The 15,039-nt window shown below is 35.9% G+C and overlaps 1 protein-coding gene across 1 annotated transcript in view; it reads left to right on the top strand.

Annotated features, from left to right (window-relative positions):
• Window positions 1-3,702: 3,702 nt before the first annotated feature.
• LOC137403722 (bromodomain and WD repeat-containing protein 1-like) overlaps window positions 3,703-15,039 on the top strand; it is a 65,178-nt gene continuing 53,841 nt past the window's right edge. The window contains exons 1-8 of the mRNA XM_068089738.1: window positions 3,703-3,832; window positions 3,932-3,990; window positions 4,071-4,100; window positions 4,256-4,315; window positions 10,319-10,469; window positions 10,570-10,665; window positions 12,830-12,990; window positions 14,625-14,846. Coding sequence (XP_067945839.1) covers window positions 3,814-3,832; window positions 3,932-3,990; window positions 4,071-4,100; window positions 4,256-4,315; window positions 10,319-10,469; window positions 10,570-10,665; window positions 12,830-12,990; window positions 14,625-14,846 — 798 coding nt within the window. The 5' untranslated portion in view covers window positions 3,703-3,813. The remainder of the gene's footprint in view (window positions 3,833-3,931; window positions 3,991-4,070; window positions 4,101-4,255; window positions 4,316-10,318; window positions 10,470-10,569; window positions 10,666-12,829; window positions 12,991-14,624; window positions 14,847-15,039) is intronic.

The following is a 15,039-nucleotide window of genomic DNA, read 5'->3' as shown; positions in this document are numbered from 1 at the left end:
ACTCCAAGCAAAGTCTGCACGTGCTTTTAAGAGCACAAACATTGGCTGAACTTGGCTGGACATATCTGAGTCTAGTGGCAGGAAAACTTCTATGACTGCAGACACCCGTTTGTAGAGATTAATTTAAGGTTGCATTTCATTGCTGTCCCCACTGGTGGCCTTTATGGTCAGGCATAGTAGACTGCTATGCTGCGCTCTTGCCAAATAAAAGTTTGATTTTTACATGTAATTTGTGAGTGATCAGTGGGAGTTATGATTTTATATCCCTTTGCATCAGACAGGCGACATCGTACTATGCAATTGGTTGTATACCAATTGCATACTATAGCGCACATGTGTCAAACTCATGGCTTGCAGGCCACATCCGGCCCAGCTTGTAATCAGACCTGGTCCTCATAATCATTTTACATAATTGTTATTCGTGGCCCATCGATAGGGGGCACTGATGACATAATACTGCACAGAACTACAGATCCCATAAAGCAATGCTTCAGCTGCCTTGCTGCGTACTTACAGCGTCAATTACATCTGGAGTTTGTTTCAGAGTGATATTTCTGTCTGTTTTCATCCATATTTATGTTCTAAAAACATTTTGTTTTAGTGGGTTCAATAAATGTTTATCTTGTTTGGCCCGCGACCTAGATTGGGTTTTGAATTTTGGCCCCTTCTACTATTGAGTTTGACATAACTGCAGTATAGTGGAATTACATACATAGAGTGTATGTATATAGTGTATGTATACATATAGTGAATTGCATACAATGCTGAGTGTATATAGTCTGGGGAACAAGGGTAATCTTGAATATTTCAGCTAGGCTGTTAGTATACTATAGCAGAATATCAAGAATGTTAGGCTTGAGAGCAGCTATGACCTATTGGTTTAGAGCGCCTCACCCGCTACTGGAAGTTGGAACTCAACTATTCGAAATACGCCATGAGTAATGGCAAGGACAGCATCCAACTTTAAACTGCTTCCTGCAACTGGGTGTGCCTCCAGTCGTTGAGGTTTCTCTTGCCACTGGGATCATATATGTCCAGCCAAGATCAGAGAACTTTTGTTTGTGCAAGTTAAACACACTTACCTTATTTTTTAGGGTTTCCCACACACACACATCAAATAATCGAGCTGCCAAAAGGTGAAGTAATACAGTGATTTGATTGGTTAGACAACAGTTAAGCTTTCAAAAACAATCTTAGCAACAAAGGGGACAAGCTAGAAGCGGCTGTTGTACTTTTTAATATTAAGGAGAAAATTATTTGAATCAGCTCTGTCTTTCTGAAAAATGTCAAAAAAGTTCGGAAAAATTCTCACTGAAAGGTTGCAGTCTCGGCTTGGCATTACAGCAGCAAACACCAAGTGTTTCTTCTTTAAATCGGAGCATTGCATCTGGCAAACTTGACTGACGCCCCTACAGCAGTAGAGGCGTCAGTAATGTAATCATAAGGCATACATGTAATCATAAGGCTATATTCTTTTTTTATAAAACTACATGATTACTAACACTTTAAGGCCTGGGCCTGAAATAATTTGAGGAGTTGTGTTCTCATTCCATCCTACGCCCGAGGAAACTCGGCTTTGCTGTTTTGCCCTTTCTCCCGCTTCAGGTTTAGTTAGAGCGAGCAGAATGCCGGACTTAGCACGAGTAATAAATAAGTTTTTGTACAGAAAATTTATTTTTAATCAACTTTTACAACATGCTAACTTTTAAATAAAGGTGTTTGTTTATTTTTCTGTATTGTGCTATTTTTGTTTAATATGTTCATTTTTGTGTAATTTATACCGCACCAGCTGCAGTTCTTACTACAAATTTATCTTGATTGCAGTAGTCTTGTTGGCTATATAAGTTTAAGAATTTTTCTTCCCTTGTGGGCATGCATTATTTTTCTGGTATGGATTCACACATTTTCTTTCTGGTGTGGCTTCACGCATAGCGCTAGCTGCAGTGTTCAACATAAAGCCATGTAAAATTGGCAAGTGTTCTAAGTATGTGCCTAATTTATTTCATGGTATAGCCATTTGTCAGTGTAGTGTACTGGAAAAATGCCTGTCAGCAGAACTTCTGGTTGTGAGTTCAAATCCAGTTTGTAGCTGATTTCTCATTCGCTATAGCTAGACAGATGAACAGACAGAATGATGAACATTGAGATATATGTATATAGATTACGAAATGTTGACTGACTTGTGCATCATAGGTTTCCAGTAGAATTCCCATGTTTCAAGTGAATTGGATAACTAATGCTTGAGATTTCACTGAAATACTGCTAACGTTGCAAACTGGCCGAGAATTGAAAAATGACTGCTGACAACATTAGTTTCTAACGACACACTAAGGCTCAGCAATTGATGAAAAGCTTCTTCTGATCAGCAACAAGAGCTTTATACTAAACCTTATATGTTTATTCATAAGAAACATTCACCATCCATTAGACTTGATGCGCTGCTATAATTATATCTGTTCAGTTCCTCCTAAAGCATCTCTTTTTGAGAGAGTTTGAAATGAGAACTTTTTACTCTATTTGATTTTGGTTTCTTTAATTGTTTTTTTTTCAAATGACAAAAAATTTCAAAAGGATTTAGGTTACAGTCGATGGAATGTTGTTGTTAATCTGATCAGAACGGAGAACCAGCTTGTGTATACAAGATACAAGCAGGTTTTTTGATGCTAGACTTTCAGTATTCAGTACTGCATGTCATCATGGCAGATTAATATGCATATTAATGTATATGTATACATATATATGTATATCTATTTACACCTATGTGTACTTTTATTTTGCTAGCTTCCAATGTAGACGACGATCAGCCATTTTACAGATCAGACCAATTAGTCAAATGTCGTCTTCCTCGTCTAAAGGTTGAAAAATTTATTGGTATTGGAGAAACATCATATTGAAATGACAATCTTATTTAGAAAACAACATGATCTTATTGTAATTTTGGGAAAGAATTACAAAATTGTAGAATTTTTCTAGACAGTAAGTCCTAGGACATATTGTCTAGAAAAGAAGACAGTAAGTCCTAGGACATATCGTCTAGAAAAGAACCTCAATCATATTTTAACCCCGCAAATAAAATTGCTCATATCTAGCTTTATAAAGCAGCACTATAGACAATTATTTGTAAATTAGTAATGCATGATTTTATAGGGCACACTGCTATCGAAAAATTAACAGGTTTCTTTACAGTGTACTCCACACAGAGTTTCTTATCAATTTTGGGACAGGTCAGGTGTAGTGCTGAGAATTTAAGACACGTAAACATGAATGTTTTGTAAACTTGGATGTTTAAAACACTACAACATATTTCCATAAACAACTAACAATTCTAGTTATGATTTCGACCAGCAAATTTTCTCAACGTGGGCGGCTGTAAGACCAGCGATGATGACTTGATTATTTTGGAGTTGTCTACCCAGTTGAGTTTTCAAAATTGCCCACACATGAAGAAACTTCGTTTATCGGAATAATAATCAGCTGCGCAGGAATGGGCTTATTGAGTAAATAGCGCTACCAAACAAATCTTAATACTTTGCATAAATAGTTTATGCACATTTTTAAAACTTTAAAACTACAAATTTACTTTATTAAAATTAATGTTTTATACCAATATGTACAGAATTTTGCAGAATTTAGGGAAATCCGCAATTATAGAGTTATTTGCTTTGGCGCAAGTTTAGCACAATATGGCGTGTGTTCGGCAGTGCTAGCGTTAAAATTAGATAGCGTTTTGAAAAGATCTCATTATATACCACGAAAGTGTCTGATCTGTTGGTTTCATGGCTTGACGCTAAACAAAACATATCAGCGCACAGGATGGACTTGGTCGATGAAGGTATATTTGCAGATACAGCTCAAAATATGTACCGGAAAAGTATGTTAGTTTCGCTTTCCTTCATTATAGGATTATATGTATTGTTTTTCTTTTTTCCAGAGCTACACTTTTTAATTCTAAGATACCTGCAGGATGGACCTTGCAAAAATGCAGCGAAGGTATGTTTATCGATTATTGAAGATGTTGTTTTATAGTTTTACATCAATTTCGGTGAGTAAGGTGTTATCATGTGTTGTAGGCTTTAAAAGATGAAGTGGAAAATTATCGCGTAAGTATATTTTCGCTTTAAAATTAGGCGTGCGGGTAGAAATAGCGAGAAGGGAATTCTCCAACAATTTCAAGTTATCTTGCCTTCTGGTGTGATTCTGTTTGCAGCATCGTGGCGTTACACAGCACAGTTGACTATTTGGTTTTGTTTTACAGCTGTTACCAAAGAAAATCGACTGGGAAGGAAGAAAATATCCGCGAGCTTATAGCCAACTGGTAAGGACATTTTCGTAGTTTCGCTTTAAAAGTGATGCGATATCTGCGTAGTTTCGAATGGCTGTTGGTAAAGTTTACATTTATCTTTGTCTGTGGTGTACATGTTGGATTTAATTTTTTTAGTAGTCATCAAATTTCCCATAATATGGTACCCTAAAGTGTTATTTGTAAGGGGGACAACTACTAAGTTGACACGTTAGTCAAGATGAAACTATAGCCAGTTACCGTATAATAAAAGTACATGTAATATTAAACATTTAATGAATTTCTTAATGATGAAGTACGGGAGTAAATTCGTGAATAATCTTGCACAGTAGCTGTATCTTAATAAATATACCATTAGCTAACACAAAATATTGTCTAATGCATAAGCTAGTACACTATTAAAATATTTAATTTTGAATTATGCATTTGTTATTTCACATTTATTAATAGCTTTTGATAAATGAAAGTTTAATGGCATAATTATATCGGGTGTATCTAAAGATGAAGAGGTAAAGGGGTAGGAATGGCCTTGAGGACTGAGATACCTTGAGGATTGTGCCCGCACTGTAAATAGGGTGTGTGTAACTAAGTTCAAAACATCTGCATTTTTTCCAATGCGGTGTTGATAGTCGATGGCTTTTCTATAGCTCTTGAATGGTGTACTTTCGTCATCAACCTGACATTTGTGGAATGACTCTCAGAATTTGGGATAAAGTTTCGGCAAAGCATGCTTTCTCTCCCTCTTTCAATAGTTTTCATGTCAACACATGCCAACCAGTTCACAACATTAACATGTATAAACTGCCAGAGCTGTTCCACTGGCAACTTTCCAAGTTCATTTGCAACACGCTTTGCTTCGTATAAGCCGTCTGTATTAAATACCAATGCCCCATTTTGTTAGTTAGTCTTTTCATTGTTTCTTTGAACTTTGTGAATTTGCTTGATCGTTTTATTGGTTGTGGATTTCCAACTAGTAATTTCTACTCACAAAAATTTATCTTCGCAGGACATTACCTGACAACATCCAATTCATTGCCTGTTTGCATAAGTAAGGGTTTTTAACACACAACTTAATATTTATACTTTAAACAATAAGCTATGCGTACGACTTGTATTCTTTTTTATGGCTCTTTCCAGCTTTTATGTCAATTCCTTTATGACGCTGGACAAAGTTATTACAATCGTAGTATTCACTAAAAATAATTCATTGTTAGCCGCTCTCAAAGTTGTCAAGCATATTTTTGCGATTTGGATTAACTGTGTTCAATTTTCAGGCGGTTATTTCATTCTGATAACCAATTGAATGCACTTCAAAATCTACTGAGTATGACTTCCTGTAATCTATGTATAGAAATCTCAGTGTTTAGTTTTTGTCCAGTTATAGCAATTTAGCAATTAAAATCTAGCAATAGAAATCTGCACAGCACCGGATTTGATCTTAGGACCTTCAGGCCTAGAGGCGGCAAACTTAGCTAATAAGCTACATGGAATACAATAAATTGATCGGGTAATAGTCATTACATTGGTTAAGGTACTCATGCTTGAAGCGCTTGCTTAGGGTTAATAACTAGCACTCTCGACTGTTATGCGTAATGATTGTTAGCCTTACCCAAATCTGGATATTTTTTTTTGTAAAGATTTTAGTAAAGATCTAGCTTTCTAGAAATTACTCAAATTCATTAGATAATTACTCTATTATTCATGCAACGCTGAGCATTCGGTGAGATTTGCACAAGGATAATTGTTGTCTTTTGTTAACAAATATCACTAGATTTCTATTAATACAGTCAACTACTTGCGATTCCAACACTTTAATCTCTCTGGTGTCCGTCTCAGTTTCTGGCCCTTTTTTGAAGTAATCTGAACCATTAGTGTTAAGACAAACTAATAACTATACACGGAGCCATGTTTGTTCATCTATTTATGAAATATATCAGTTAATATATAGTGTGATTATATTTTAGTACATGAAATATATATTAAATAATTATGATATCTACTATGCAATTAAAGGGCTAGTTATAATTATAAAATGAATATATAATATATTGCAATTATATTATAATATATTATTACTATAATATGACTATGATTTATATAATTTAGATTATGATTGTACACAATATATATATTATAACATATATTATAGCATAAATATAATACTCGTAATTATTGAATATATTGCAATACTAATGTATTATATATAACAATTGCAATAAAATTCGACTTTTATATAATACCACAGAGTTAAAAGTATAAATACAGTCAAACATGGATAACTCGTCCACGGATAGCTCGAACACATGGTTAATTCGAACATTTCCTTTGGTCCGTTCCCACGTAATGATAAATTGCTATAGATAACTCGAACTCAACACTGTTAATTCGAACTGTTTTTTTTTGCCCAACAGCTACCGAAACGGTTGTTTTCGCTTTAGAAAATCACTTTATTCAAAGTCATAGAGGTAAACTTCATCTTTTCGTAATTCATAAGCGTCGTTATTACCACAATCGGCAAAATATTTTTGTCAACGACTTTTCTAAAAATTTTTGGTGAAATTTGATTTATACTGCGATATGATGAATAGCACGGGCTAGCCGGGTCACGCGCGCAAGAATGTTCGCCACGCACATACAAAACAAAAATCGCATGTTGTTTTGTATGTGCGTGGCGAAAATCCTTGAGTGCGTGACTCGGCTAGCCCGTGATGAATAGTTTTCCGACGTTGATTCCGTGTTGAATCAACGTCGGAATGCAATGTTTAAAACGTCTTACAAAAATGTTGTAATTAAACGTATACTTTGTCTGAGCTACAAAAAACTATTCATCGTTTGACCTAAACACCGAATACGTGTGTACATTCAATAAGTATCTATTAAAAAAACGTGAGTGATATAGAATGTACAGTAAAACCTCGTAAAACTTCTAATTGAACTGCCTCGGAGTGTTGCTCTTAATAAATCCCAGGTAAAGTAAGGTAATCTGCATAAACTTCAAGAAAAAACGGCAAAATTGATCGTGGGTAAAACCCCAAAAGAAAAAACTGTCTTTTCTTTTGAGAATTTCAACAACGATCAAGTTTTGCTAATGTCAATCTGAAAAACGTCCTGGCAATAACATCACCTCAAACAACAAACCAATCTCAAGTGATAGAAAAATCTCTATACTTTTTCATGAAAACGTTTTAAACTTTACATTAGAAGCATTTAATTTGAAACAAGCCATTTGTGCTTTTGATTTATATTATAGTTTGTATATGTACATGTATCTACTAATAAATAAGTAAATATATGGACTTGTGACAGTGCTCTGATAACTTGAATGCTCTGATAATTCGAACACTTTTGCTCGGTCCCTTGAAGTTCGAGTTATCCATGTTTGACTGTAGTTACATTGGAATTTTTATTATAATACAGTTATAATATATATGGTACAATTTTGTTGCATTATATAAATATTGTAATATAGGTATGATATATGTATATACATGTATAATATATTTGGGTTGTAAATGCATTGCCATATATTATAATATTGTTATAATATGAGTAATAGGTACTACATTATACACCAGTCCCAGCATACACAAGTCTCTGAAGGTTAATTAGTACTACATAATATACAGAATTGTGAAGGTTTGTTACTAGAATAGCCCAAGACAGCAATCCTAACTTACACTATTGAAAAGCCTACTATAACATCTAAGGGAGGTGCGAGTATTTTCAGTACGTATAAGAGCAAAATCTATTAATAATATGATGATTGCTTACCAGTATGAATGGTTCCTAAATCAGTATTCCTTAGTGAACCGAGATCCATCTAGCTTTTCTAAACCAGTATTCTTTAGTGAACCATGATCCATCTAACTTTCCTAAATCAGTATTCTTTAGTGAACCATGATCCATCTAGCTTTCCTAAACCAGTATTCTTTAGTGAACCATGATCCATCTAGCTTTCCTAAATCAGTATTCTTTAGTGAACATTGATCCATCTAGCTTTCCTAAACCAGTATTCTTTAGTGAACAGTGATCCATCTAGCTTTCCTAAACCAGTATTCTTTAGTGAACCATGATCCATCTAACTTTCCTAAATCAGTATTCTTTAGTGAACCATGATCCATCTAGCTTTCCTAAATCAGTATTCTTTAGTGAACCATGATCCATCTAGCTTTCCTAAATCAGTATTCTTTAGTGAACCATGATTCATCTAACTTTCCTAAACCAGTATTCTTTAGTGAACAGTGATCCATCTAGCTTTCCTAAACCAGTATTCTTTAGTGAACCATGATCCATCTAGCTTTTCTAAACCAGTATTCTTTAGTGAACAGTGATCCATCTAGCTTTCCTAAACCAGTATTCTTCAGTGAACAGTGATCCATCTAGCTTTCCTAAACCAGTATTCTTTAGTGAACAGTGATCCATCTAGCTTTCTAAATCAGTATTCTTTAGTGAACCATGATCCATCTAGCTTTCCTAAACCAGTATTCTTTAGTGAACCATGATCCATCTAACTTTCCTAAATCAGTATTCTTTAGTGAACCATGATCCAAGTTAACCTTGACATAGCTAAAGTTCAAACTAGCTCTGCTACCCGGCATTGCCCGGGCATTAGAAATCAGCTTATAAACAATGAGAGGTAATGAGAGTTGCCTGCCACTTGCTAATTATCCTGGCATATGAACAATTCGAGTAAGCTTACTAATAAGAGCTACCGCTACGCCATGACTTTGCGTCGTGACCGAAATCGATAGCCTAATTGCTCCTATATAGCGACATTTATTGCCTAGCGAATCTATCAAGCTCGTGTGGCTTAGTTAGTAAGGATATGGTGTTAGTAGTTAGTAAGGTGTCGGATATGCGAAAGGGAGGTTCTGAGATCAACTCTTCTACTTTACGGATTTTTTATTTCAAGATTTAAAGAGCTATAGCTGGAGAGACACACATACCAACATTGAGAAATATAGATACACCTAGTCAGCCTTGACATAGTTATAGCTAAAATGTATCTAGTTAGCCTTGACATAGTTACAGTTGGAGGAAGTTTTTCTGTGTATTTCTACTACCTGGTCTACCTTTCAGCTTACGCACTGTTGTTTTCGTAAAGAAATAAATTTTTTTTTAAAATCTTATCTTCACTAGCACCCTTGGCAGTCCAGTGCAGCGTGAGAGATCATCATGAGTAATCAGTACGTTCATAATTATCTCGTGAAGTGGTAACATATTAGTGTAGTGGTTAGCATGCTGGTCTGGAAAACAGAGGGTCGTAGTTGAATTCCTTTGAACAGTAACTTTTTTCGCTCACGCTGTTTCCGTAGCTTCAAACAGACACACCTTTTATTATTGTGAATATTATAATATATGAAGTTTTTCATGTAATTTTATATAGTGGATTGGTTCTAACACAGTATGCAATTGACTGAAACATCTATATTGTTAAAATTGGCTGCAATCGTATAAGAATATTCTGTATTCTACTTGATCTGTTAGCAGTTGATTTGACGGTGTTGGCATACGAAGCAATTTTGAAAACAAATTGACTTCATTTGACTGAATTATAGAACCGGTTGTATTTTACCTGAAGTTATCTGCTCATGTTTAGTGTAGGCAACCAAGTTTGGGGATAATATTCTAAATTTACAGAATTTTCCTGTAGTTTTTCCACAATTAGTTTAATTTTTAGGATGTTTTAGCTGAGTAGCAACTTTAATTTGATTTCTTTATATTTAACCAAGTTTATTCTATGGTTTCACACTTTTGCAGCTGTGCTTTGTTTACTCTTACGCATGTAAATCAATTGGTTGGCATCTGCAAAGGTTGAGAGTTCATGTGTTAAAGTGTAGAAATACGCTTCATCACATTGACATTTGTATACAAAGTCTTATCACTAGGCATCCGTTCCAAGTAATATAACACTCCGTGGATAACTATAAAGGCTAATTCCAATTTACCACCATGTTTATTATATTTTGTTGCTGTATTCTTTTCATTCAAGTTTTATGCATAACGATATATATGCAGGTGAAGACGCACCCTCACATAGCATCGGACCACCTGAGGAGAATATGTTTGAGGCTTCCCGGACTGTTGGATGAGAAATTCCCACCAAATGTTTGCGGAGTTCAGAGTCTGCTCGGGGCAGGCAGTCAGTCTCTTCTTCGGTCTGAAAAGAGTAAGCGAGTATCTTGGAATTGTCTTGTCAAATATGGTTCTTGTTTACGTCTCATTGTCCACCATAAGCATTCTTATCACACATTGCTTATTGACTGTAGCTGCTCGAGTATCTCTCCGGCCTTCCGGCTATCTACACTGCTCCCACAGTTCCTTGCCTCCACTTCCAAATCAGCTCGAGAATCGTCCGCACCTTTGTAAGTCGTTTAGAATCCCACCCTTAGAGGAGCATTGTAGACAATCTTGAAATAAAGCATATTGTTCCTGATTGTTTGGGATGTGAATGGGATAATCAAAACTACTCCATTTGAAAATTATTTTAGAAAACAGATTAGTTACCATGGTTACTAGGTCATGACCAACGAGCGTAATATTCTCATTGAACGGTTTTTGTTTCTTTGCTCTTCTCGAGTATTACATACATGTATGATAATACAATGAAAACAAGGTGAGAGTATTTAATGAGTTTATAGTAAATTAATAATATATAATAATAGTATATTTAATAATAGTATCGATATTGGTTTACCAAAAGAGCTTTTTTTGTTTAAATTCAATCCACAGTATTCATTACTCGCGAGCTTTTTGTTGTTTTTAATACGTAATCCGTCAATGTTTTCAAATACTTACCGTACTTTTTGGACTATAAACCGCACCCCTATATAAGCCGCATCTGCTTTATTTTTCACAAAACGATAATAAAACAATACATAGACCGCACCTTTGTATAGGCCGCAGAATTCAGGACGGTGCTTTTTAACACGCCAGCAGCTTTCCAGTTTAAAACGGAATATTTTATATGTTTTAAATATATTTTCGTATTTTACTGTGTTTCATACTTTTTAACCTAGTGTCTAACGGAACAGTTCCGTTAGGCATTGTTTCGCTTTTTTTCACCGCTAGAGGCGCACTAACCGGAGATTCTGGTTAATGCACCCTAGCGGTGAAAGAAAAAGCCACAGAATAGCCGCACCCTTATATATGAAAAAAGTAGCAGCTAATAGTCCGAAAAGTACGGTACCTACAATTTATCTATGATGTAGAGCTATATAAGACCAGCGAAGTTAATGACAGTCTAGCACGGCTTTGCTCTCATTCATTTTACCGGTTTCGCTTTGGTTAGTCATGGAAACTTTTCTAGGAGACAAAACCAAATCATCATTAGTTTTAAAACTAACGAACAAAACCATTAGTTATGAAAAATATAACGTTAATGCGCATTTTGGTGCGGAGACTGCAGATGCTTATTGTATATTATTGCGTTTTGTGCTGTCCGATGACCAAGTCAATGAAAATTTCATAGTTGTTCTCTCTTACTGTGAAACTTGTAGGATGTGTTTAGATTTTTATACAGACGTTAGTGTGATAAATGTCTCAAGATATTTTTGTTGAATAAGCATTCGTTTAGGTCTAGGTATATTTATAAACACGGAATTATCTTCCACTTGCCACTTTCACAAACTCGTGAATCACTCTATTGATTAGAGGATGAGCTGCTGGCAAATCCATTTAGAGCATTTGTGGCATTCACTGAACGCATTTGCTGCATGGCAAGTGGTCAGTTTTCAAAGCCTTCAAATATTAACTATAAGTTATCAAATATTTATAAAATAAAATATTTATAACTATTTATAAAATATCTATTTTATAAATAACTATTTATAAAATATCTCAATTACGAGTTGTTTAAATTTCCTTGGCTCGAACATCCTGTTCCTCATGTAGTTCAATCTAGGGAAAACTTAAATATGCTTTGCAATTGTTCAAGGCAAGCATAGAGAACTCAACGGCTCATATGTACCACCCAGATGTACCCCCTTGTGTACTTCTCAAGTGTAGGGAATACAGAAGCGCCTTATGTTTCAGTGTAACAAATACCACACCAAAGCCAAAATGTAGTCTTTTTATATGTCCAGTTGCCAACCTGGCAGTGTTGGTAGGTCATTAGAACTCATGCATGTAATTTATACTTGACCAGCCTAAATGCTTACCTTCGTTCTAGTTTCAGATTCAAGAATGTCCCTCTGAGGTGTCGCATTGCATTTGACTAGAAAAGCAATCAGAAATTCCATTATCAGAAAAAGCGCTTGCCTTGTCGATCTAATCTATTTGCACTCATGACAAGTTTGAATCAAATTGAGAATATTGAGGCTAAAAGCTGTTTGTTTAATTCATGAGATGTAAGTTTGGAGGATTAGAGAGAGAGATTAGAGAGATGAGGATAAATCGTGTATAATAATTCCGTTCGAAGCCAGTTTTTGAGTTTTTGCAGAAACGGAACCTTTAGTTGAGAAAAGTCAGGAGTCATCATCCCATGGTCTCCTCAGTTGTCTGGATAAGCTTAGATGTTGATGGTTGTAGTGCGTTGTCTACAAGGCAAGGAGTACACCGGCCTACAGAGGCCTGCTAAAGAACAGCCCTTTGAGCTCTATAGCAACTATCAGCTCTGGCGAAGGTTTCTCGGCCACCTCTCCGCCGTCTACTGTGTACTCTATGACAGAACAGGGAACTACATCTTCACTGTAAGAGTTCTCTTCTCCTGCATCCTTTTTTATTTGGCCAACTTTTATTATGGTTGTCCCTCCGCAGTCTGCTGCCTTGTCAGTGTTTTAGGCTGTTAAGTTGCCTAAGGCTAGGAAGATGGCGGGGTTTGCTAAGGTTAGCTAGAGATACTTGTCTCGCAGTCAAACTTCTACAAGTGGGTTCTAGCTGTTTCAGGACCAACTTTGTATGTTACAACTCATTCGTTGAACCAAGTATTTCTATTAGAGTACATTGTAATCCATTTAATTCGTTCCACAAGGAAAATCCTACAGTAACTCCTTAGCAGATAGTGCATGTAATTACATAATTACGCAGGAATAAAACAAACCTCTGTCGGAAGCAGACGAAAAGAGTAAATTAATTAAATAATTAAATAATCCACATGTATAAATCTCAAAGTTTGTCTTTTGTTTTCTGTCGTCGATGTGTTCATAGCGATATAATTATTTCAAATTTAAACATCTTTAGAGTTGTTTTAGTTCTCTTAATTTATCTGAACTGCACAAAACACTTTACCCATAATATGAAATTTAAAATGTATGATGGTAAATGTTGTATATGTTAAATAAAACAATTTTTTTATGCAGACTTTTTTACTACCTGGGCATTCAGCTAGTAATCAATAAAAAGAGGCTTTTATCTACTTTGGCTGATCTACTAGAGTGACAGGTGAAAAGAAGGTTTTTTGATGCAGGAGGCCGTTGGTTCAGAGGTAGATCTAGTGATAGAGATCTCCACCATGACTTACTCTATCACATACTAGATGAAGTTTATCCATACTTCATTACATCTGCATTTTGTTTCTTAAGTTTGTAAATGTTTACCTTCAGCCTCTTTACTTTCACTTGTAATATAGCTTCTAGAAACTTCTCAAAGCGCCCATGCATCACACAGGGAATTACTTAGAGTATTGGTGGAGTAAAAAATTTGCTCGAAATGTGAAAATTCTGTGTCTCAAGGCAATGGTGAGTAGAGGTTTGACTGTACCCAATTAAAAAGTTGTTGTGTACAATACATATTGCTGCATGGTACCAGAGCACTTGTCAATTGGTGACATCTTTGTACCATTTAGGGCTCAGATGGTACCAGAGCACTTGTCAATTGGTGACATGTTCGTACCATTTAGGGCTCAGATGGTACCAGAGCACTTGTCAATTGGTGACATCTTTGTACCATTTAGGGCTCAGATGGTACCAGAGCACTTGTCAATTGGTGACATCTTTGTACCATTTAGGGCTCAGATGGTACCAGAGCACTTGTCAATTGGTGACTTCTTTGTACCATTTAGGGCTCAGATGGTACCAGAGCACTTGTCAATTGGTGACATCTTTGTACCATTTAGGGCTCAGATGGTACCAGAGCACTTGTCAATTGGTGACATCTTCATACCATTTAGGGCTCAGATGGTACCAGAGCACTTGTCAATTGGTGACATCTTTGTACCATTTAGGGCTCAGATGGTACCAGAGCACTTGTCAATTGGTGACATGTTCGTACCATTTAGGGCTCAGATGGTACCAGAGCACTTGTCAATTGGTGACATCTTTGTATCATTTAGGGCTCGGATGGTACCAGAGCACTTGTCAATTGGTGACATCTTTGTATCATTTAGGGCTCAGATGACAAACTAATAAAAATATGGAGCGCAATAACTGGTCGCCTGCTCGCAACTTTAAGAGGTCACGATGGAGAGATTGTCGACATCGCTGTCGACTACGAAAACACTCTGTTGGCATCAGGCAGCTGCGATAAGCATGTCAGAATCTGGTGTCTCAAGACTACAGCTTGTCTGGCTGTTTTACACGGACACACAGCGACCATCACTTCTCTACAGGTAATTCATTGCTTATGGTTTTTCATGCAGGACTGACGTGACTGACTAGCGACATCACCATAATGTTATTGTCTTTAGACAGTTTAAAACGGCGGAAGTTTGTCTTTTAACAATATAATTGAAGTTTTTTTATCCTTCCGCTGATAGCCTTTTGTGACAAGATATTATCTTACTTTCTGTACTACACTCTAAA

The sequence above is a fragment of the Watersipora subatra genome, chromosome 9 (assembly GCF_963576615.1).
Source record: "Watersipora subatra chromosome 9, tzWatSuba1.1, whole genome shotgun sequence".
NCBI lineage: Eukaryota > Metazoa > Bryozoa > Gymnolaemata > Cheilostomatida > Watersiporidae > Watersipora > Watersipora subatra.
This window is presented reverse-complemented; position numbering and strand designations above follow the sequence as displayed.